Raw genomic sequence first — 20,750 nt, forward strand, 5'->3', positions numbered from 1 at the left:
CTTACAGCACGTGCACACCTATAAGCCAAGGCATTAACGCAGCAGCGTGAGCATGTGGGATTCCCTTATCATATTTCGCGACCTCAACCGCAACACCCCGCGAAACCCTGGTTTCAGAGCGGGCTGGGCGCATTATGGTGGAGTCGGTCAACACGGGAAGCCACGCGGCGGCTGCGGGCGTTATGGCAGGGGATGTATTGCTTGCGACCAGCGCACGTGCCCAGGTAGTTTTGTTTTACTGCTGTGGCCTGCTGTGTGGGCGAGGAGGGTCCGTCAGGGCCCACTGCAATGCCAAAATGCCAACATTGGAGGGATGCCCGGCACGGTGGCGTGGTGTGGTACGGTTACGTGGACGGGTGACCGCTTGCCGTACCCGGGCGTTACTTCTTCAGTCCCTCTATCGCCCTGCATGCCCAAACGCAGGTAAACTCGGGCAAGTCGACACTTCGGGGGCAGCTGGTGTTGTTGTCCACGGCGGGGGAGAAGTTCTCTACTGTGACTGCCGCCATTCGTTCCAACACCTGCTCCCAGTGCAGCGTGCACCTGGTTCTGGAGCGGCAGCAGGACGCAAATTGAGGAGCTGTAACCGAGCCCGTCGTTTGGTGTTGTGTGCATGCCGGGTCGTGGTGGCTGTGATTGTATATCGTCAACGTGTGCCCGGGTTTAGCTTGGCGTACTAGCAACTTTAGAGTTACTTAGGTGTAATTGCTGGGGATGTGGTGTGGACGTGCTGGCAGCCGCAAGAGCTGCGTCAACGGTGAGGCATTGCTGCAAAAGCAACACCGGCGATAGGAACTAAGCAATGGAAGGGCAGTAACACCTATGACGTGTATTAATCAAGATGATTGATCTGGATCGATCACTTTATGTAAAGTGTCAACAACACGGAGGCGGTTTGATTTGCGGCTCCTCCTCCAGCTGCGGCAATATTTGAATGCTTTGCGCGGTTCAGGAAACTAATTGCTTGTGTGCACGGTGCAATTCATGGGCGGCTAGGTGCTGGGGTGGTCACGCTAGCGCTGATCGCGACTCTGCGGACTACGCTGCGAGCTGCGAGGCCCTCATACACGTTCCGATTGAACTAGGAGTCACATAATTAGTGACCCAACAGACACCGCGCGTTTACACGACGCGCCACATGCTGACCATCCCCGGGGGCAGCTGTGGACCGTGAATTCGGTTGCATCCTCCTTCCAGTGCGTCTTAAAATGTCCTGCGACAATTTACCAATCTTTAAAGCGATGACTGACTTGTCGCCAGCTAAAGCCCTACTCGGGCCCAACCATGAATGTATACAATGCGCTCCTAATCGCATCATTTGCCTTTCATCAACCCCGAAGCCTTTAAAGGACTTGAATCACGCGTCTGCTGCAGCAAACGTCGCCAAACTGGCAAAGGCCTCTCACACACTCGGTGACGTCATGGTTCGCGTTCCGCAGCAGCGTCCCTTCAAACCAATGTGTTCGCGCTGTATCCTGCACCACAGCGCACTGACATACGCGCAGGCCGGCCACGCAGGTTTTCTTTTTCTAGTATCTACACAGATGCCGTGCCGTGTGGTTTACGTGCCGTGCTTTTCGCAACGTGCCAGGCCGTCTCAACGCGAGCCCACCTACCCATACGAGAGAATCGAACACACAGGTTTCACTACACATGTGTTCACAATGCGTAACGGTTCCCCTCCTAAGATATTATGACAGCCCAAGCCCACGATGCCGGAATAGCCCTTGCACTGAAGCCCCCTGTAAGCCTGCACCCGGAAACTTCTGCCTTCGTCATGTTTGTAACGACCCTCGAAGCGACTCTGCACATCTTCCCTTTGGAAAGATTCCCCACCCTTTGGACAACACCCCGGGCTTCCGGAACGAAGGACCCGCCTGGTGGTGATGGGATCTCGCCAAGGCACGTGCCGCCCCTCGGTCTGTCACCTCACCAGCTATGTGCTTCGTAACTTTTGTTGCAAGCTTGCAACCACCGGAGAGCCAAACATAGCTTTCTGCCCCGGTCCGCCCCATAGGCAAAAAACCCCACATTGTGCCCTGCCACCTTCAACCATTCCCCTTGCTGCTCGGAGCCAGGGCAGCGGCTAATGCGACCGCATCAGTGGCGGCTCAGCCTACTCAATACGCTGCGGTAGTGGCCGCCATGCTCTCCAGCTTCTCTAGCAATTGTTGGCTGTAGCTGGGGCTGTAGTACTTGACGATCTCCTCGGGGTAGCAGCTGTTGATGATCTCCACGGCCTCTTTGAGTTTGCTACCCGGCGCCTCTGCCATCTGCTGTACGGCAGCTAGGCCGCCGCTGTGTACGAACTGAGCGCGGCCCGCGGCGTCGTTCGCCAGCACTTTGCCAACCTGATGGCGGCGGGATAGATCACGCAGCAATTGGAGGTTAACAGAGACATTGTTGGAGACAGCAGCACCAAGCGCTAGCACCACAACGCACATCAAGCGCCAATCCAAGCCCCAACTAGCATGGGCGATGGGCAGCTACAATATTTTACTCTCGCCTCCGAACGCTAACGCAAAAGCCGGCAGAATCATTACACAAACCTTCCCTTGTCCCTCCTCGGCACCACCGCCTCCAACCCCGGGTCCCCCGTTGCCACGCCTTGCCATCCACTCCCCAACGCCAACAAACAAGCACCCGCCTCCCGGGTATCCATCTCCCCATGTCCTCCGCTCACCTGCTCCAGCACCATCTTCATGACGCTCTCCGGCAGCGCCCGGTGCACGAGCGCATCCAGGGCGGGCAGATGGGTTAGCTTCGCAATCACGGACTTCAGCGCGCGCCGGCACTTCGTCTTGAGGTCCTCTGAAGAGGCGCCGTCGCTTTCCAACGACACCAGCGTCGCCAGGCAGCCCGTGTCTGCCACCGCCTTGGCGTGGTCCGGTGTATGACGCCCGATCTATAAATGGCATAAATGGGGGCAAGGGACCACGGCGCTGCGTCAGCCAATACAGAAACCAATCACCGCATGCCAGGACAGCAGGTAACAGCTCACGGAGGGCACCGCATCCTCCAATGCGAGCGGTCGGCCGAACAGCCGGGGAAGCACAGGGCGCCAGCTTCAGCTGCGACGGGGAAAACTGTTCAAGTGTTACCACCACACCGTTTCCCAGAGAGGTTTCTGGGCTCACTTGGGGACGCTCCCCGCAGGCAGGGCGTTACGTGTATGTATGTGTGTGTATGGATCCGCTTTCCTGGCCGCTTCCTTTTACCTTGAACTTTCTCACAAGGCGTCAGGGACGCGCACGACGGTAACCCATCGCCTTAACCTGCACAGCTAGAAGTGCAGCCAATATCCACGGAGCCAGACGGCCAGACGCGCTAGTTGTGCCAATTCCTAATCCTCCACCAGCCATCCCCTTGCTCAAAATCCTAGCCAGACATGGCCGCCACAATTCCCTCCCTCCCCTTTTCCCTTCCCCCAAGAACTTATGTCATCGGCCTCTCGCCTCCCCCGTGCTGCACCCTCACCTGTCCCAGTGTCCATGCTGTCGCGCTTTTGAGGTGGTCCTCCGGCTCCTCGTTTAGGGCAGCCACCAGCGGCGGCAGGGCCTTCTCGGCAATAACTGAAAGCGCCAGCGTCTCCGAGAATGCGGCAATGTACCCAAGGGCCATGATACCGGGTAGCCGGTTGTTGCCCGTGGAGTCGCCTAACGGGGCACGAACGGACAGGAAGGAGAGCACCCGCTCAGGTCAAGCCCATAAAAAGACTCGTTGTCGCTATTCGATACAAGACGTATGTCAACGCTCAATCCCCCAATGTATTACTTTTCAGCAGACGGCAAACACCCCATTGGCTTCCTCCCCGGTACCTCGAAATGTGCGAGAAGTGCACAGGCTGATTCCAGTACCATGGATGCTGTGCAACGAGGTGCACTTCCATGTACGATTTGGCTGCCTAGTTACTACTTATAAGGAGTAACTAGGGTAATTACCCGCCCGCCTATGAGTTCTCTCCCCATCTATTATCCCTAACAGGACCTTTTCTCCCTGTCCCTGCTGCAGGCTGCGCCTTATATTGCGCGCCTCATTACGCCTTGACCATTGTGAAGAGCGAGTTTGATCTCGCCTTTCAGCCTGACCCCCATCCCCTTCTTCCCATCCCCTTTCCTGCCTCCCTCCATCAGCCTCTCAAGCACCCTGCTCACTGATATAGTCCACCAGCGCGCCCACGCCACCGTTGCCCACCACCAGCTGCGCCAGCTCCGGCGTGTGCTTGGCAACCTCTCGCACAACCGTGGCGCTGTGCTTCTTAACAAACTCATCTGGGAACTTGAGACAGGTGAGGATTTTAGGGAAGATCTCCGCACCCACCACCACCTCAGCCAGGTCCACGCTGTGCTTGGCAATTTGGCTGAGTGCGCAGCAGACCTGAGAATATGATGGAGTCGGATCGGATATGATCGGGCTAGGGTGCGGCGCGGAGCGAGTTCGTGCTCAGCCCCGGCGCTGCTTTTACCGTGCAAACAGCGAACGCTACCGGGGGCTAAACAGGCTCAAGCCCCAACTAAGCAGTGGGTAAGTGCTCGACGCTGGATCACGGCTTCAGCTTAGTAAACATAATTCATTCCATAAAATGTGCGCGCTGTGTGGCGACACGCTCGGAGGGCCCGTTCCGGATACACATACGTGACGGCGGAGTGAGGTACGTATTCCAGCTGCGGGTGGCACCGCTCGACGAGACGTGCTTAGGCGAGACACCTACCAAGACGTTTGTACAAACACTAAGGTCTCCTAACCCTTCCAGGATAGTTAAAAAAGGTTCTGTCCGCCGTTCCAAGGATCCCCCTCTTCCACCAGTATCCGTGTGTCGGCATTGATACTCGCAAAACTGCCTTCCCCACCTGTCGTTTAAGCTTGGCATCCTGGTTAATGACAAGGGGCGCCAGGTATTGGACGGCACCAGCGTCGACCACGGCCTGCGCTAGCTCCGGTGTATGCTTGGCAATGTCTGAAAGGGCCGACGCCGCAATACGCTTCAGGCTGAGCTCTGGCTCCTGAACACAAAGTACCAGGAGCGGGACCGCGCCCGCATCCACCACTTGCTGTGCCAGTTCTGCGTTGTGGCCAGCGATGTACCCTAGCGTCCAAGCCGATGCCTCCTTCACACCCGGGTCAAACTCCTCCAGACACGTTACCAGAGAGTCCAAAGCACCACTATCAATCACCGATTGAGCAAGCTCGGGTGAATGCCGTGCCACAGCCCGCAAGCAAAAGGCCGCGGCCTGCTTGTAGAACCTGTTCTGCTCGCTAAGCGAGTAAACCTGCAAGCCGCAAGGTTGCCCTTAAATACTGTCCATTAAAAAGAGCCCGCCATAGGTATGGGCTCAGCATACGACGTCAGCAAAAAAACCAAATCAATGTCCTACCAGCTGGGGCAAAATCTCGTTCTGGACGACAGCTTCCGCTAGATCATCGCTGTAGTTTGCAAGCCGTCCCAGGGCCAGCGCAGCGGACTGCTGTATGCTGCAAAGATGGAAGCGGCGGGTTGGGAATTGCGGGCCTGTGACTTACGCGAAAATCAATCAGCAACGGCTAACCCACCTTGGTACATTGTCCAGCAGCAATGGACGGAGGAGAGCCATAGCTCCCGCCTGCTGGAGAGCCTCGATGTTCTGCGGACCCGAACCCACGTCAAAGCACGGCCCCAAACTCCGTCATAAAAGCAAACGCACTTGAGGATTCTTAGCCATTTCAGCAACAGCTGTGACGAACGCCACTCGCTCCTTCTGATACCGCTCAAACGTTTGGAGCACCGCTCGGGTCGCCATGTTGCTAGGGGCGCCCAGGGGCGCGTCACAGCTATGTTATATGATTGCCTCAGAATATAACTAAGTCCAGAAACGTAATCAAAATATGTACTTTTGGTCCTCTCAGGCAATGTTTCGGTGGCAAATCACAGAAGAATAGGATAACCAAGCAGGTCACTAGGAACACAAAACGACACAAGTGAAAGCAAGGTGTAATGGAACTGCGTGATTCCCTGCCCTGAGGGGCCCAAGAACCGCTTAGAACTGTCGTCATGTACGGCGTTTGTTTTTTCCTCACAAGATTTCTAACATGACTATTATGAAACCACTATAACATCAAACTTCTGCCTGCGAGAAAGCTGGATGTAACTTGGACGTTTGTTGCAGCAAGTTCTTTGGATGGAGCTCAACCTAGTATACCGTAGTCATTAAACGTTACATTTTCGTGCTCCTAACACGTCAATTCATTGACATGTAACAGCCCTAACGGAAATGCAGCATGAGTCGGACAACTCGTTAAAGCCCCTGGGTATCGACCCAAGTGCCATCCAAGGCGCCATGGCTTTGTCATTCACAGGCTTCTATTAGCTTCTCTTACTTAAGGGTTGCAAAGAGCCGGGGGGATTGGGGTGGGGCTTGGCGGCAGAATGCAGCAGCACGGGCAAAAGGGAATGACACGGCAAGCAGCCTCGAACACGCAAGCCAGGAAGGGGTCGGCGGCAAGTGCGCAATGAAGAAGCGCTTTCGGCGTTGCACCCGCGGACGGGATGAGACGGAGATGAATGCTTGAGGAACGCAGCATGGACCCGGACCCGCAACAGCCCCGTGCCTAGGGGTAACGCAACTCTCGCAGCTCCACGAATGCACATGTCGCGGACGAAATAGCATGCCCCTCGATCGCTCGCAAGTGCACAGGCTAAAACGGTGCAGCTGGTCTATCCGCTTGACAGAAACAGAACGGCTGCGCATGATGCTGCCGTTACATGAGGGGAGGGACATCATTGCGGCTCAGATCATTAAAACACCTTAGCTACAAGACTCGCCGGTGTCGGGCGAACCTAGACCTGAAACAGCTGTGTGAGGTTTTACAATTGATACAAGCAAAAAGGGCGTCGATAAATGACCAAGATGCTGTTAACGTGGACCCCACCGGGTCGCAGGGTCAACAGCGCACCCAAGTATCGTCCAGCAAATGCCCGAGGACATGCATAACCGTATGAGCTATGATCATACCAGCAACAGCAAGAACCTGAAACCAGCCTGCTACCGACCCCCGCTCACCTCGTGGACTTGCCCTAAAGGATGAGGGGATAAGAGTGCAAGAATGAGAGCGAAAGAGAATGAGAAAGAGTGCGGGTATGGGTACGGTGGAGTGAAAGCGAGTGTGCCTGAGTGGGAATGGGAGAGAGGGAGCTCCCCGGATACTCCTTAAGGACCGACGCGGGATTAAGCACCGTCCTACGGCAATGCCAGCATCCGCAAGCGTTTTGCCTCGTGTACCCAACATAATGTTGTCTCTCACGAGCGAGCGCACATGATCAAAATGACCTCCGCTGACAGGCGCGTGGTCTCAAAAACCCAGTAATGCGTTGCAGACATAATTTGCATCCCGTTCACACCGCGTGAAAAATGGGCCACGCATAGTGTTATGGAATGTCTGCTGTAATCATGGACCTACGGGCCGAAGAACTGTTAGCCGTTACCTTTAGCAACGCGCATGCGCTGTGTCCGGCTGTGCCCTGCAAATGTGACTGGGGAAACTTAGGAAGCGATTGTTAGGCTCACGCGTCCGCGTCGTATCTTGGCCAACGCGCCCATCGCGAGGCCGTACTAGGGCACTAATAACAGAAGCCTAGTACCGGTAGCTGCCTAACCGCCGATTAGCGCAGACGAGAGTGCAAAATTCGCGAGCGTATGGGAGCGACGGCATAAGCAAGCTGGTAGCAAGTATGGCGTACCATGCTCTCTGGCCCATCTGAGGAAAAGAGTATCGCTATTTTCCTTGTGCAGACTGTAGCATAATTAGCGATAAGGCATTATCCTCGTTTTGCATAATGTCATTATTACGACGATCCCCCAATCCCCCAATTGCGTATGCAGTAGCGGAGTGCCGTGACGCCGCACCCAGCATGCCACTCCAAGTTGTATCGTACAACTTGAAACTTTCCACAAGGCAACCATATGCTTTCTACCTCTTATTAAGTGAAGATGTTGGAAATATTCCTGCTTACATCTCTAGAACAATAGAGTGCCGCGTAGGGTGTTTGCAGTTCTCTGGAAGGCTGGTCAGCAATAGATCACGGAGGCAAACTATCAGCGGAATGAACAAGATATATACTTAACCGACATCTTGGACATGGTTTCCACAAAGCAGACGGTCCTAACTGCATCTCTTGTCTTTACAAAATTAGCTGCTTCCTGAACGTGTTGCCTTTGCCACTGTAATAATCATCTTGAAAAAATGGCAGATGCTTCCGACTTCGCCCTGGAACCACCGTTTGCCCAAAAGTGGGTACATTTTGCGGGACGTCGAGGGGTCTGATGCCCTAAGAGATTGGCCTCTAGCAGCGCGTTGGGCCCTTGCTCGCAGATTCAAGCCATCTCGTGCCAAGGAGATTATTGGCACTGTGCTTGTTGCACGACTGTCAGGGCAGCAGTACCACGCCGACAACACGTCCTCCTGGGCACGCGAGATAGCGGACGAGATCAAGAACAAACTCAAAGGCGAGCCTCCTGCTTGCATGGTGCTCCCGAGCTGCGCGTGGGTCCCAATACATGGGAGCATGACATGGTGGGGGTTAGATGCCGCACGCTTGGGTTTCGGGGCGCTCACGCTGCAGCAATGTGCGATCCGCAGAGGAGAACTGGAGCCGATACAAATTCGTCGTCCAGGTATTTATTGCAGAACAGCGTGGAGAAGGTGTCCGGTGAGTGAGCCATCAGCGCCATGCAATGGTTTAGCGCTGCTTGCCGGACCACTAACAACAACCTGTGAACTATCCAGGTTGGCATGCAGAGGGTTTTGGGACCCAAGCACCGACAACTACGCGCACGACACATTCTCTAACGTATGTAGGGTGAAGCGGGATCATCGCCTGCTGCAGCCATATTGACTGGCAACACGTTTGGGTCTCCTCAAGTTGACAATTTTTACTATTCATTTTTGCAGGAGAGCCTGTTCTGTGTGGCAACAGCTTTCGGCGTTTACTTGTATTAGGCCTCCTGTACACATTTACAGGGGCGACTGAGATCCCCGCTGCCGCTACAGAACGTTAGGCATATGGGTGGGAGCGGCAACAGAGCTACCGCCCTTCGGAGGATGACAGTCTCATAACTCTGGTACAGCAGTCAGGAGGCTGGCGGCACATCGGACATCGCCGGTTGGCCAGCTCAATAGATAACTTTGATGTACAAGAGCTCTTCTGTAAATAGTGGCTTGCGGCAAGGCATATGAGCTGTCGGTGTCCTTGAGGATCAACTGGGTGCCGTACATAGGACTCGGCGCGATAGTTAGGCGTGGATGTGAGGATGCTGAGCTGGATCCGACAGACTGTAAAACACAGTGGTTACCGCTGTGGAGCAGGTGTATAGTGTCGAATATGCTGGACACAAATACCAGAACCGGTGTATCATGCTTCCCGGGCAGATGTATGATGTTACAGGGTGGTATGGCTTCACCAGCGGCCCCCTTTCCCCAGGCAATGCCCTGCTCTCCCCTGCTAGAGGGGCACCCTAATCCAATCACCCCAACCGACTTCAGATTGGTTACATCTGAGGTAACATAATGTATTTATTGGGTTCAGCAACTCACCACCAGCATCCAACCAAATCTAGCGGATCAACAGCGCCACAACTTAGTTCCTGGTTAGCTCGCGAATTGCTGTAATCATGTCCTACACCGTCCACGAGATGGGGGGCCATCTCCCAATTCAACACCCCTCACACACCGAGGGGCCGGCAGGCGGATTTGAACCCGGAACATCCGGGAGCAGAAGTCAGGCTTTAACTTCTGCCAGCCACCTGCCCCTGAAGTATACTTGCATAGTCTGAGCTGCCAGCGAGCAGCATATGTAATGCTGCCAGCGGCTGCAGGGGAATTATCTTTTTGCAATCGTTCGTCATTCCATCCCATCCTTCGCGTGCCTTTTGCACTGAATAATATTACTCCTATGATCAACTACCATCCATGGGCCTGCCGTGGAGCAGCACAAGATCATAACAGGCAAGGCCAAAATGCAGAGACTAAGACAGCAAGAGTGACGCCTGGAATCCTAGAGATGAAGTGGTACCCTGGTACCTTTCAGGGCCTGAGTGCGGCCAGCACCGGTGATCTGGTCGGATCCACTGTAACTTCATTCATTTCATTCGGGTAGCCAAGCCCGGGCCAGATTTCCCGACCACAACTCGCCATACGCCGAAAGGAAGCGCACGACTAGTCGCCTGCTGCAAGACCTGGCAGAATACCGACACCATAAAGCGGTACCTTTTGGCAGGATAGGGTAGTATAGTGGGCCCTTTTGGCCACAACTCGGAGAAAGCCTATACTGCTGTGATGCAGGGTAGTGTGCGTGCCAGGGGCGCGGCCCAGGGGAGACCATAATGTTTGGCGTATCGATAAGCATTCTTCTCAACCCGCAGGTACAGACAACTTTCGTCTCTAACTACGTGAGCTACTCACATCTTCGCCATTAGGTTGTCCAGGGGTCGTTTTGCTGGTAACAGGGGGTTTCCATGACGTGAAGTCTTTTTGCAGCAGCAAGCACGACCACAACACCAGAGGGTCCGCACAAGCATGATAGCTGTTGGTCGCCCGAGCTGGAAGGTGGCACACCGGGAGAGGACGCTAGGGGTGGCATGTTGAATCGTAACTTGCAAAGGGCAGAAGACTTGGGTGTGGCAGACATCAGGGGTCACCATTCATGATGCCACATCAAATAGCTCGCCATTTGCCTGTGATGACAATCGGCTATAAAGATACGCAGTAGAGATGTGCTTTGGTCTGCAAAAACCGATGTAAGCAGTGAAACGTAGTTGCATCGACCGCCGACAAGACAGAAGGGTGAACGGCATTTATGTCTCGGTGTAATGATCTATAAAACGGATGTAGAGCCATGGACACACCCGAAGTAACTGAACCTGCAAACGTTTCCGCGCGTGCAGAGGTGGATTTCCGCTATTGAACACCGCAAAGCATGGATAGCCGAGGCACAACACATTTTGAGGGATGTTTCAAAAAGCATTGAAGATGCATGTCGTGAACAGTTTGCCGTTTGTAATCAGGATCCATATACGGCACTCCCCCCATTTGCGCGGGTACAAGACGTCCACACAGCGCCACCAAGATACCTATCCTGCCTGTCTCCTTTAGATCAGAAGGTGAATTTAGTGTTAGTCTCATCGCCTCTAGCCTAGTATACATCATCACGTCAGCGAAAATGAACAGCGCCGAGGTCGACGCCCTGCTCAAGCCCCTTACCATCAAGGATCTGCGTGTTCAACTTCGCATGCGTGGCTTGAGTCCAGCTGGTATGGCTGTTGTTTTGGCGCTGGGCGGTCCTGCTAGATGCCATGGCGTTCGTAATGAGCCGACAGGCTGTGGCGCAAGCCTCAATGCTATGTCTTTGGCAGATAGATAGTCCTGTATTATTGTATGGGAGCAGCCGGCTTCGAAATTATTCAAGACTTCTATGTCCTCTTCGCGACTAGGTGGCCTGGAGGCCTTGCGAGACCGCCTCAAGGAGAACATGCTCGAGACCAAGGATTTCTCTTTCAAGACTGAGTCAGGAGAGGATATGGCCGTTGTCCAGGTCACTGCCGGTCAGGCATCCAAGGACGTCGCCGCTGGCAAAGGCCAAAACAATTATTCTAGGTAAGGAACTAATTATGTATTGCCTCAGACGGCATGTGGGGGCTTGTAAGTTTATAGCTTTACGATGTCGACAGTTTGCCGTCACGTCTATCTACGTGACGCCGTGGATATTGCTGCTACTATTTGTTTATTACTCAATTATCCCGTGATGCATTCCGTCAAACCCTTTTTGTAATTTGTGCAGGCCGGCCGGGCAAAACGTAGGAAACTTCATCACTGACCGTCCAAGCAGCCGTGTTCTGGCGGCACCCGGAGGCGCATCGCAGATCGTCTTCGGCGATAGCGAGCCCCCCAAGGTGGGTGGGCTTTGTGTGTGCTAGTAAGGGATTTAGGTACCATGTGACTTTTCTTACCGTTGTACTTGTTTCCGCAGGCCTCGTCGAACAACTACTCAAGGTGAGTGGCGTGCAATTGGGTTTGCACGAGGACCCTGCCATATCACACTACACATGTTGGTTTTGCTTGATGACCTGTCACCATAACTTGTAATCGTGCGCAGACCTGCGGGTCAGAATGTCGGAAATTTCTTGACAGACAAGCCGTCGTCCAAGGTATCGGCACCGGTAGGTTTCTTGCAGTCCAGCTCAATTTGGTGGCGGTCGCATTTTATGAACACATTTTCACAAGTTCGCATTTCCACGCTCGCAGCCGGGTGGTGCATCCCAGATCATCTTCGGTTAAATCTCAAGTTACAGATTTCAAGCTCGTGACGTTTGCTTTATGGATAAGGACTTTTGACGACAGCATTGATTCACACGCAATGTGTTGTGTTTTCTTGTTGTACGTGTATGCATTCTGCGGGTAGAAGCTCTGATTGGTAATGGGCAGCAGTAGCAGTATTTCGCAGGGCACTGGAGTGGTGACACGCAGTAGTGACGTAGCCAGATGCAGCGCGTAAATCAGGATGTAGATGCAGCATGACCTTCACATTTTTTGACTCGATGACCTGTCGGCGTGGAATGTACATATATTATCGCGTTCGTGAACGCTATGCCAAGCGCAACTAGACTTCCTGCTGACCATGTGCAGCGTTTTGTAAAATGGAGTTGATGCGTTGCTTCTTTTATGCTCCAAAACATGGCACGAATATAGTGAACTTTAATCCGTAAAATGGTCACCCATACTCACAGCAGGTATAATCCAGTTCAGCAATGAAATCCGGGGAAGAGACTAACAGGGTATTTCCACTAGGCCGCACACTAACTTTTGGACAGTATCTTTAATGTGGACTTAGTGTGTGGCTAGTGGACAGGTGTTTCCACTAATCGCCCCGGAACCATACGACAGGTTGCTATGTAGGCACCAAACCATTGTTATAGTAAGAGTGGGTGTATTTAATGCGCAAATCATTACAATTTGGTCGGCGAATTGCTGGAATGTGGGCAATTCGACCGGTCCTGCTGTAAATTCCACTGGTTAGCGGGCTACTTGCGGCTGTGGATAAAGGAAAATACAAAAGCCAACGTAGGGCCATGAACAAGGAAAAAGGCTGACTATGAATTTTCCCGCTCGGAAGTTAATGTCCACTTTGAAAGTTATCAGCAGGTCTGAGGCCCTGATAACTAGTGTGCCACTAAGGCGGACTTAGTGTCCGAGGCGTTTCCACTGGGCCCTTCGGCTTTACGGAGCCCCTTTAGGCGACTTTCTATTAATGTATTTAACTAGTTTCTTATCGCTTGCATGATTTGCTGAGCCAGGTGTGAGATTTTTTGAACTTAATGTCATTGTGCGGCCTAGTGGAAATACCCTGTAAGACTTCACTACCACCCACTGTAACAACCACACCAGCTGGTCAAAAACTCGCTCTGTCGATCTGGATTAGACGAAGATCACTCGCGCTGAGGACATATTTCTAGTCTAAGGAGAGTCTGCACAGAACAGTCCGGGACGTTATGGCCGTAACTACAGATCATTAAATATAGTCCCCAAAGCGGAAACCTCGGTTTTTTATAAATATGATTTCCATTGTATACAACATTTCAAAAACATTTCACCTGCAGATTGCAGTATGCAGGAGCTCTGCGACCTGTACAAGTCGTTTTCTGGTATACACAGTATGGACGGAAACTGTGGCAGGTTTCCTTTTAAGCATGAACGCATAAGGGGCAACATACCACACATGTTTAAAACGTGGGTGCAAAGCCCTGTTGCTTCCTTAATTTTTGTCCGTTGCAACCACCTTGTCGTCCGTACCATACATAAAATAACATCCTGAGTTACAGTTATTCATGTATCTAGTACTTCACCTTTGTGGCTTAGTGTACGCGGACTTACTCCGCTTGGGTTCTAACTGAAATGGGTGCGGAGCAAAGTGTTCCGGCTGGCGTGGAGGTTCAGCCGGCCTCGACTGCTGGAACGGGCCAGCCTTATGGCGGGGCTCCTGACCTAAACAGCGAAAAGGCAACTGCTGTGCCATCTGCCCTTGTTTTGGTTGGCCCATCCGGTGTTGGCAAAGGCACCCTGGCGAAGCGACTAATACAGGATGGCGATCAATTTGGCTTCTGCGTTAGCCACACGACAAGAGCCCCTCGCCCAAACGAGCAGGTGTGTCTGCAGTATATGGGGCGTGTTTCATCACAGCATAACGCAACTACCTTGTACACCTTTGGCACTTCGTTGAGCTAAAGAGGATGAGAAGTTATTGCACAAATCTTTCCCTTTCCATACTTTTGCTGGAAGCTTTGCCCGGTCTCTGATCGGAGTTGATCTCCATGGAGGTATGTTGTGTCCTCTCGCCTTGCAGCACGGTGTGCACTACTTTTTTACAACAAAGGAGCAGTTTGCGAAGGAAATTGGAGAGGGCAAATTTCTGGAGTACGCTGAGGTGGGACGCAAAAGCGATGTTCAGGAATGTTTTGCTTTAGCTGCAATCATTTTATATACTCTTAATCATCCTGTGCGTAGTTTGCGTTATGGTAAGCAATCAACTTTCTTCTTCGGGCAGTGGCAAGCTTATCTACAACTGCAGCCGCTTAATGTCCGGCTTAATAGCTAGATTTAATCATAGAGCTGTTGGGACTTTGCGTCTAGCAGTAGCTGCATCGGAGTATCTGTTGACCCTGTGGGGCATGACCACTCTCCACTCGCACAGGTGCATGGCAACTTGTACGGCACGAGTGTTGGAGCAGTGCGCTCAGTTCTCGACTCTGGTCGAGTCTGTGTGTTGGATATAGATGTACAGGTGGGTTTCACGGCGTTATAAACCTACTTGAGGTGCACAGAGTAGGCTGGGATCGTGGTTTCCCAGGCAGCATTTCTACCTGCGTTGCGTAACAGGGTGCCCGTGCGGTGCGGAAGAGCGGCCTAAAGGCCATCTTCGTGTTCATTGCTCCACCTTCGCTCGAGGACCTCGCGAACCGCCTGGCAGGGCGGGGTACGGAAACAGTCGAGCAAATAACACGGCGGCTGAACAATGCCAAGGCAGAAATTGAGAGGTACGAGCAGCGCAAGGCATTCTGTCGCTAGCAAGCCAGGCCGAGGGCACAATTTTCTTTACCACGGTAATGCACGCTTCCTCCACTTTGTAAAATGGCCCAGCAGTAAGGCATTCCTACCGTTGCCCGCAGCATTAACGAGAAGGGGCTGTATGACTACTTGCTCATTAACGACGATTTGGACGAGGCAGTCAAGCGGCTCAAGGCCATTGCGGAACGCGCGGCGAAGGGATTGGACCCTGAGCCGGGCATGGTTCCGGAGCGGGTTGTCCTGGAAGATGTAAGCATTCAAGTTGCCAACGGATACAGCTAACATATGCGTTGTTGCGCCGAGGGGTATTCTAAATGGTTGGGACGTGCACGGCACACTGGCTCTTAGGTCTACGGCGCCTTTACGAACTGTTAGGCATTTGAAAATGCGGCCTTCCTGCCAGTGAGGATTTATTTGTTATCGCGCAGGCACCTCTTCCTGATATCCAAGCTCTGACTGAGCAGCAGACAAGTGGTGAAAACGGTGCTTCGGGTTCCGTGCAAGCACAGCAGCCCGCGGAGGAACCCGTGCCTGGAGCCGATAGCGTGCCTCCGGAGGCCACCGCCCAGCCGACGACGGAGGCCGCCCCGCAGCCAGCTCCAGTTCCAGCGGCGGTCCCTGCGGCTGCACCCCAGCCACCACTTCATAATGGCCCATCATCGGTGCCGCCAGCTGGGCAGCCTTCCCTTGAGGGTGTTCCACCTGGCTTTGAAAAATGGCAGGGAAAGGTAGCACTGGTTAGCGGGGCATCGTCCGGCATTGGCTGGGCAACGTGCGAAGCTCTAGCTCTCGCAGGCAAGTGCGTTTCTCGAGTGACTTTCGCGGCCTAACGTCTGGTCTGAGGAATGGCTTCAGGTTGTGAGCAGCATGTGGGTCACCGCGTAGCTCTTGATATCCGACCCGTTGTAGATTGGGGGGAAGCATCTCGTCCTTTGTGCTGGGCTACGGTTGGGTGGTCACAACTTTTGCATTCGAGTTGTTTCCGTCCTCCGTTGTCTGCTATGTGCGAAACCGCTATAAGCACGACTGATTTGAATGACAATGCTAATCCTCCCTTGCGGGCACAACCTTAGGGATGAGGGTGGTCGCTGTCGCACGGAGGAAGGACCGGCTTGAGGAGTTGCAACGGCACATGCACGCGATGGGGGTGCCACTTGTGAATTTCTTGCCGGTCGTCTGCGACATTACCAAGGAGGCGGAAGTGAGTGCAGAGTAGCAGTCTTCTCAACAGCCTTTGCGCGTGTCTATACGCAAACCTGACATGAGTTGCCTGTGCGGGAGTGACGTCGAGAGAATGTATGCTTAAGTTGCCTAAGTTCCTTGCTTGGGATTCGTCAGTGCCTAGGGTTGCCAGTCGGATGGCTGCAAAATTGAGGCGATCCTACTGCTCCAGTGGGGGGTAAGAAATTTGTGGTGGTAGATGCTTGACGGTGCAGTGATCAATTAGCAAGTAGATAATGACGCAGTCTAGGTGCCAGGTGCACCCGCAGCGTCTCGTTACTGTGAAACGGTTAGTCAGATAGTTGTAAGTTACAAGGCCCTTACAAATGCAGAGGCCTTTTTAAAGGCCGGGGGCCATAGACGGTAATTGCTGTTATTGCGGCGAGGTAATAGAAGTAGCGGTGGCGCATATAACCTGTTGGTCCGCTACCTTTTAACTATGCCCCCATCGCAGGTTGCTACGCTGCCAAAGATTGTGGCTAAACGTTGGCCCGAATGCGGCGTGGATGTGTTGATTAATAATGGTGAGGCTCCGTGCGGGGTGGGCTCATAAATTTTGCTCTCATATATTTTGCTATTGCAAGTCTCCAAACCTTCGAACCACGTCCGAGACGCCCATTATCAATCCGCTTGCTTTTTGAGGTCTCGCATGGATTTACCCTGTATATCCTGTAGTGGCCGGTGACAGAACGTGGCCAGCGTCCAGAGTAAACGAAATAAGTATTTGTCCTGGTAGAGACCTACATGGGTTTCAGCGCTTTCCCGTGCTAAGCGTTAATCGCTGAAGCTGCCGTGGTAAAATGCATTTGAAGCAAGTTGGTGTCTGCAAATTTTGCCATGCCATCTGCCTTAAACTCCATGTCAAGAGCTTCGCCGTGTTCAATCGATTTTTGCAGCTGGCATGAGCCGCAACGATGCTTCTCTCTTCGATGGCAACATTGGCAGCTGGGTGGAGATGCTGAGTACCAATGTGCTCGGCACATGCATGATGACGCGTGCGGTTGTCCAGGTGCGCGATTTAGTGGCTCGCTCGCATTTGCTTTTGCAGCACGGCGGGATGCTTGGTGCGGCATCTCGACGCTCAAAGCGTTAGTTGTTTGAATAGAGCGAAAAGCTGCCTAGACGGTACGGTCGTTTGTAGGGTGGTCGCACATAACTTGCGTCATGTTTGAATGCATGCGGCGGTTGCATCTCGTGCTGCAGGACATGAAGCGGCGCGGCACGTATGGCCACATCATCAACATGATTGGCCTGAGTGGGCATCGCATTCCAGACGGGCCTCAGGGCGGCGGGTTTTACGCCGCGACAAAGTCTGCTGTTAAGACCATAACGGAAGGTCTCCGCCAGGAGGTGAGGGGGGCCGGGGCTTTCGTTCTGCTCTGATTTCCCATCTACCGCGATGGCAGGCGCACTTTCCATCATAGAAGGCATGTTGGCCTTTGGTTAGGCCGGCGGCCATACTGTTTTCCCAGCGACAACCTGTCGGCTATAGGCATGAGCTGTGATAGTTGTTTTGGCTTTAAATTCCCCGAAGGCGTGGTATTTCAGGGCATCATGTCTCCCATGCGGGTGGAAGTACAACCAGTCGCTGAATTCAGGACTGGTAGTAGCTTTTTCGGCGCTAGCTAATTCCTAAACATACTTGACTCGGGACGTTTTAGCGTGACCTTTACCGCACCGTCATTCCTATGCCACTCAGGCCCGTGGCGCGGGTTTGCCCTTGCGCGTGTCGGGCATCTCTCCTGGCGTGGTGGAGACGGAGTTCTTCGCAGTCCGGGCTTTCGGCGACGCAGAGGCGACAAGGAAGGCGACGTCTGCGTTCAAATGCTTGCAGCCTGTGGATGTTGCCGACGCTGTGATGTGGTGCCTAAGCTGCCCGGATCACATGGAGGTGAACGATATCATCGTACGCCCAACCGAGCAGCTGATTTGACAACACGACGGGGACTGACGGACTCTGCGCTGCGTGTTCACAATGAAGGTTTTACTTCTGGTTTGCGCTGTCACAATCGTGCGTTTGAAGTGACAGATGGCGGGTGTAGATTTTGTGCGTCGCTCGACACTTATCTACGCGCATTTAATGCTGCATATGCTGCTGTGTAACTGAGAATGACATAAGATTTGAGGCACCGTAGGGCGATCTCGGTGGGCGAGGGCCGTATGAGCCAACCATGAACCATGTTTTACCGATCTGTTGTCGTGCAATGGTAGTGCACACCTCCTGGAACGTGAGGACGACCGATGACAACGATTATGGTGCTGTATGGGGTTAGGAATAAGTGTGATATGCAGGAGGCGGTCATTGCCATTAGGATACATGGAGTGTAGCCAAAACCCGACGTAGAGCACGGATTGTATCTTGCCGGCGCTCTTTGCGAGACGTGGCCTAAGAGAGACCTTGTGAAGAGCTTGTTCACATCTTAACACGAACTTATGACAAGCCACGATTTATGGCTCCGCCGTTCTGTTCAGGCTGGGAGTATCCGACATTTGCCGTCATGTGTTAGGGAGAGAAGTGAAGGAGGTTGATTCCTTTTGTGTGCTACGGACCATGTTTTACAGACGCTTAGGCAAGACTTCTTTCGATTGCCGGTGGACGGATATGAGTGTACGTGTCTGTGACCCATCAATAGTCCACATTTAACCACAAACAGCCAAGGTGCAAGGTGACCACCATGCCCAAAAGATTTCCATTCCTGACTGACATTTGACCACCCTAACGATCGTTGTTTCATAGGCCTTATGATGAGCCCGATAATCTCTCCAAGCTTGTTTTCTAGAGTGGTGATTGCATACATTCTACAATTACCGTTTGTTGACAGCTTCAACGTAAGATCACATCCATAACGCAAACGAGGTGAAGACCGGAAAGCTCAATTTGGCGCAAGACACCTCCAAAATTATCTCAAAAAAATAGCGCAAGCCACCTTCCAAATTATCTCCAAATCGGTTTATATCGTTGCACGCAGCAACGATATAAACCGATTTATCCATCCAGGAGTTGCGGCCTGTCCTTTACTACGCATGATAGCCATGCATACTCAGCTCGATCCTGTTCGCCTCCGAGCGCAGGAAAACCAGCAGTATCTGCGCCCATAGAGCATCCGATTATGAGACACGCTTGGGGCAACAAGGCGAGCAAACGCGCTAAAACACCGTCAACCGTTCCCCGCGAGACTCCTCGTGCAAAGTAAGGATAACCCATTTGCCGTTGCTGCAGACATGCCATACTCTCTGGTTCGATTCCTTCCACTACCCGCGAGCGCGCAAGATGATACGAACATGGGGAACGCGATAAGATTTGAAAGAACAAACTATGCTAGCACCCGGCCGAAAGTCGATGGCCGGTGCCGCAGCAAACACCTATTAACGCACAGAGCGACAAACGAGGCCTGCTTGTGAAGCGAATGCATGGGTGACGAGCATCTGTAAGCGTTGCTTTTTACTCCATGGAGGCCCCCAGATGGGACGGATGGGATAAAGTTGCCACACAGCGTCGAAATCAAGCGCCCAGCGGATCGCACCGCGCGCATACACTCCAAACAGGTGATCATACCACATGAGGTGCAACACAAACCGTACCTGCTCTAAAGTGAATTAAAAGCTCAATACAAAACAACCAGCATGAAAGCAGTAAAACTTCGGCTACGTAAACTTCTGAAGTAACAACAAAATTTGGTGATGTGACGACGACCCTGCTGCTGCCTAAATCCTGTGGTGGATATGCCATGCAAATTGTGCATGACTACTGCCATACCAAATCTTCCAAGAGAACTGATCCATGTTTAATGCACGCTGTAGAAAGAACTGATCATAATTAAGGTATATCGAGCAGTATGCGTAATAATAGCAAAACCCACACACAGTCACAAGAAAAATCGATCGGATATGACCCGTGGGAGACACCCTTGCGCACCGGCAAACGCCCACGTATACACGAGAACAGCTTACCGCCCAAGGGGCTTTCTGGAGCGGGGTGCAACCCCGGCAAACCCCATCCATCCTTCGTCCAACATTCCACCCACTTCCACCCATTCAGCAGCACAAACACACACACGCACTCACAAACCCATAGCTGCATATCTCCAAATCTGCACACTGAACGACATAGCAGCGGCCAAGGCATGTCCATCACACAAAAGCGACGTCGGATCACTCGGACCCAGTGTAACATTGTTCATTCAAGCACCCATTCACAGATAATCTCCGTATGTTGTATTATGTGTGCGAGACTGCAACTTGGCGCGTAACTTGTGAACCCCCTTCCTATTCACCGGCTAGCCGGCTGACCGTACGATCCTCCGACGGGGCTCAAAGGATTTGATGGAATGCCGGCGAAATGGTGCTGTGGAGAAACCCCCCGTCACTCCTAAGGCATACAGCCTGGCACCGACTTGGTTGGCCCCCCTTTCGTAATAGCACCTCCTCACAGGCTGCAA

General features: G+C 52.9%; 5 protein-coding genes across 5 annotated transcripts; 4 read left to right on the forward strand and 1 right to left on the reverse strand.

Moving 5' to 3' along the window:
• Nucleotides 1-1,110: 1,110 nt before the first annotated feature.
• On the reverse strand, nt 1,111-5,956 carry VOLCADRAFT_109629 (uncharacterized protein). The gene is made up of 8 exons (XM_002947685.1): nt 5,682-5,956; nt 5,551-5,621; nt 5,376-5,472; nt 4,851-5,270; nt 4,155-4,377; nt 3,478-3,656; nt 2,684-2,905; nt 1,111-2,351 (listed from the first exon to the last, which is right to left on the reverse strand). The coding sequence occupies exons 1-8, from the start codon at nt 5,775-5,777 to the stop codon at nt 2,121-2,123; spliced, it is 1,539 nt and encodes a 512-aa protein (XP_002947731.1). The 5' UTR covers nt 5,778-5,956; the 3' UTR covers nt 1,111-2,120.
• A 2,011-nt stretch (nt 5,957-7,967) lies between these two features.
• tctex2b (flagellar inner arm dynein light chain) lies at nt 7,968-9,881 on the forward strand. The gene is made up of 5 exons (XM_002947548.1): nt 7,968-8,264; nt 8,347-8,480; nt 8,614-8,683; nt 8,761-8,824; nt 8,926-9,881. The coding sequence occupies exons 1-5, from the start codon at nt 8,218-8,220 to the stop codon at nt 8,971-8,973; spliced, it is 363 nt and encodes a 120-aa protein (XP_002947594.1). The 5' UTR covers nt 7,968-8,217; the 3' UTR covers nt 8,974-9,881.
• Nucleotides 9,882-11,114: 1,233 nt separating this feature from the next.
• On the forward strand, nt 11,115-12,679 carry spr1 (cortical microtubule associated protein SPIRAL1). The gene is made up of 6 exons (XM_002947549.1): nt 11,115-11,282; nt 11,463-11,625; nt 11,810-11,921; nt 11,999-12,021; nt 12,125-12,188; nt 12,274-12,679. The coding sequence occupies exons 1-6, from the start codon at nt 11,192-11,194 to the stop codon at nt 12,304-12,306; spliced, it is 486 nt and encodes a 161-aa protein (XP_002947595.1). The 5' UTR covers nt 11,115-11,191; the 3' UTR covers nt 12,307-12,679.
• A 1,241-nt stretch (nt 12,680-13,920) lies between these two features.
• On the forward strand, nt 13,921-15,372 carry VOLCADRAFT_57423 (uncharacterized protein; the record flags this gene model as incomplete). The annotated part of the gene is made up of 5 exons (XM_002947550.1): nt 13,921-14,169; nt 14,369-14,449; nt 14,717-14,806; nt 14,902-15,059; nt 15,192-15,372. The coding sequence occupies 5 exons, from the start codon at nt 13,921-13,923 to the stop codon at nt 15,370-15,372; spliced, it is 759 nt and encodes a 252-aa protein (XP_002947596.1).
• Nucleotides 15,373-15,797: 425 nt separating this feature from the next.
• Nucleotides 15,798-19,944, forward strand: VOLCADRAFT_73358 (uncharacterized protein). Its single transcript, XM_002947551.1, has 6 exons — nt 15,798-15,889; nt 16,171-16,291; nt 16,766-16,835; nt 17,208-17,320; nt 17,515-17,661; nt 18,011-19,944. Exons 2-6 carry the CDS (start codon nt 16,223-16,225, stop codon nt 18,242-18,244), a joined length of 633 nt encoding a protein of 210 aa, XP_002947597.1. The 5' UTR covers nt 15,798-15,889; nt 16,171-16,222; the 3' UTR covers nt 18,245-19,944.
• Nucleotides 19,945-20,750: the final 806 nt, after the last annotated feature.

This window comes from Volvox carteri (genome assembly GCF_000143455.1).
Source record: "Volvox carteri f. nagariensis unplaced genomic scaffold VOLCAscaffold_7, whole genome shotgun sequence".
NCBI lineage: Eukaryota > Viridiplantae > Chlorophyta > Chlorophyceae > Chlamydomonadales > Volvocaceae > Volvox > Volvox carteri.

Coding starts and splice junctions, on each gene's coding strand:
- VOLCADRAFT_109629 (XM_002947685.1), bottom strand. CDS start 5,777: ATGGCGACCCGAGCGGTGCTCCAAACGTTTGAGCGGTATCAGAAGGAG. Junction 5,271..5,375: donor ACGAGATTTTGCCCCAGCTG/GTAGGACATTGA, acceptor TGCGGCTTGCAG/GTTTACTCGCTTAGCGAGCA. Junction 2,906..3,477: donor CAGCATGGACACTGGGACAG/GTGAGGGTGCAG, acceptor TGCCATTTATAG/ATCGGGCGTCATACACCGGA.
- tctex2b (XM_002947548.1), top strand. CDS start 8,218: ATGGCAGATGCTTCCGACTTCGCCCTGGAACCACCGTTTGCCCAAAA. Junction 8,481..8,613: donor GATCAAGAACAAACTCAAAG/GCGAGCCTCCTG, acceptor TGCGATCCGCAG/AGGAGAACTGGAGCCGATAC. Junction 8,825..8,925: donor CGCACGACACATTCTCTAAC/GTATGTAGGGTG, acceptor TCATTTTTGCAG/GAGAGCCTGTTCTGTGTGGC.
- spr1 (XM_002947549.1), top strand. CDS start 11,192: ATGAACAGCGCCGAGGTCGACGCCCTGCTCAAGCCCCTTACCATCAAG. Junction 11,283..11,462: donor GCGTGGCTTGAGTCCAGCTG/GTATGGCTGTTG, acceptor CTTCGCGACTAG/GTGGCCTGGAGGCCTTGCGA. Junction 11,626..11,809: donor GGCCAAAACAATTATTCTAG/GTAAGGAACTAA, acceptor TAATTTGTGCAG/GCCGGCCGGGCAAAACGTAG.
- VOLCADRAFT_73358 (XM_002947551.1), top strand. CDS start 16,223: ATGCACGCGATGGGGGTGCCACTTGTGAATTTCTTGCCGGTCGTCTGC. Junction 16,836..17,207: donor GGATGTGTTGATTAATAATG/GTGAGGCTCCGT, acceptor CGATTTTTGCAG/CTGGCATGAGCCGCAACGAT. Junction 17,662..18,010: donor CGGAAGGTCTCCGCCAGGAG/GTGAGGGGGGCC, acceptor TATGCCACTCAG/GCCCGTGGCGCGGGTTTGCC.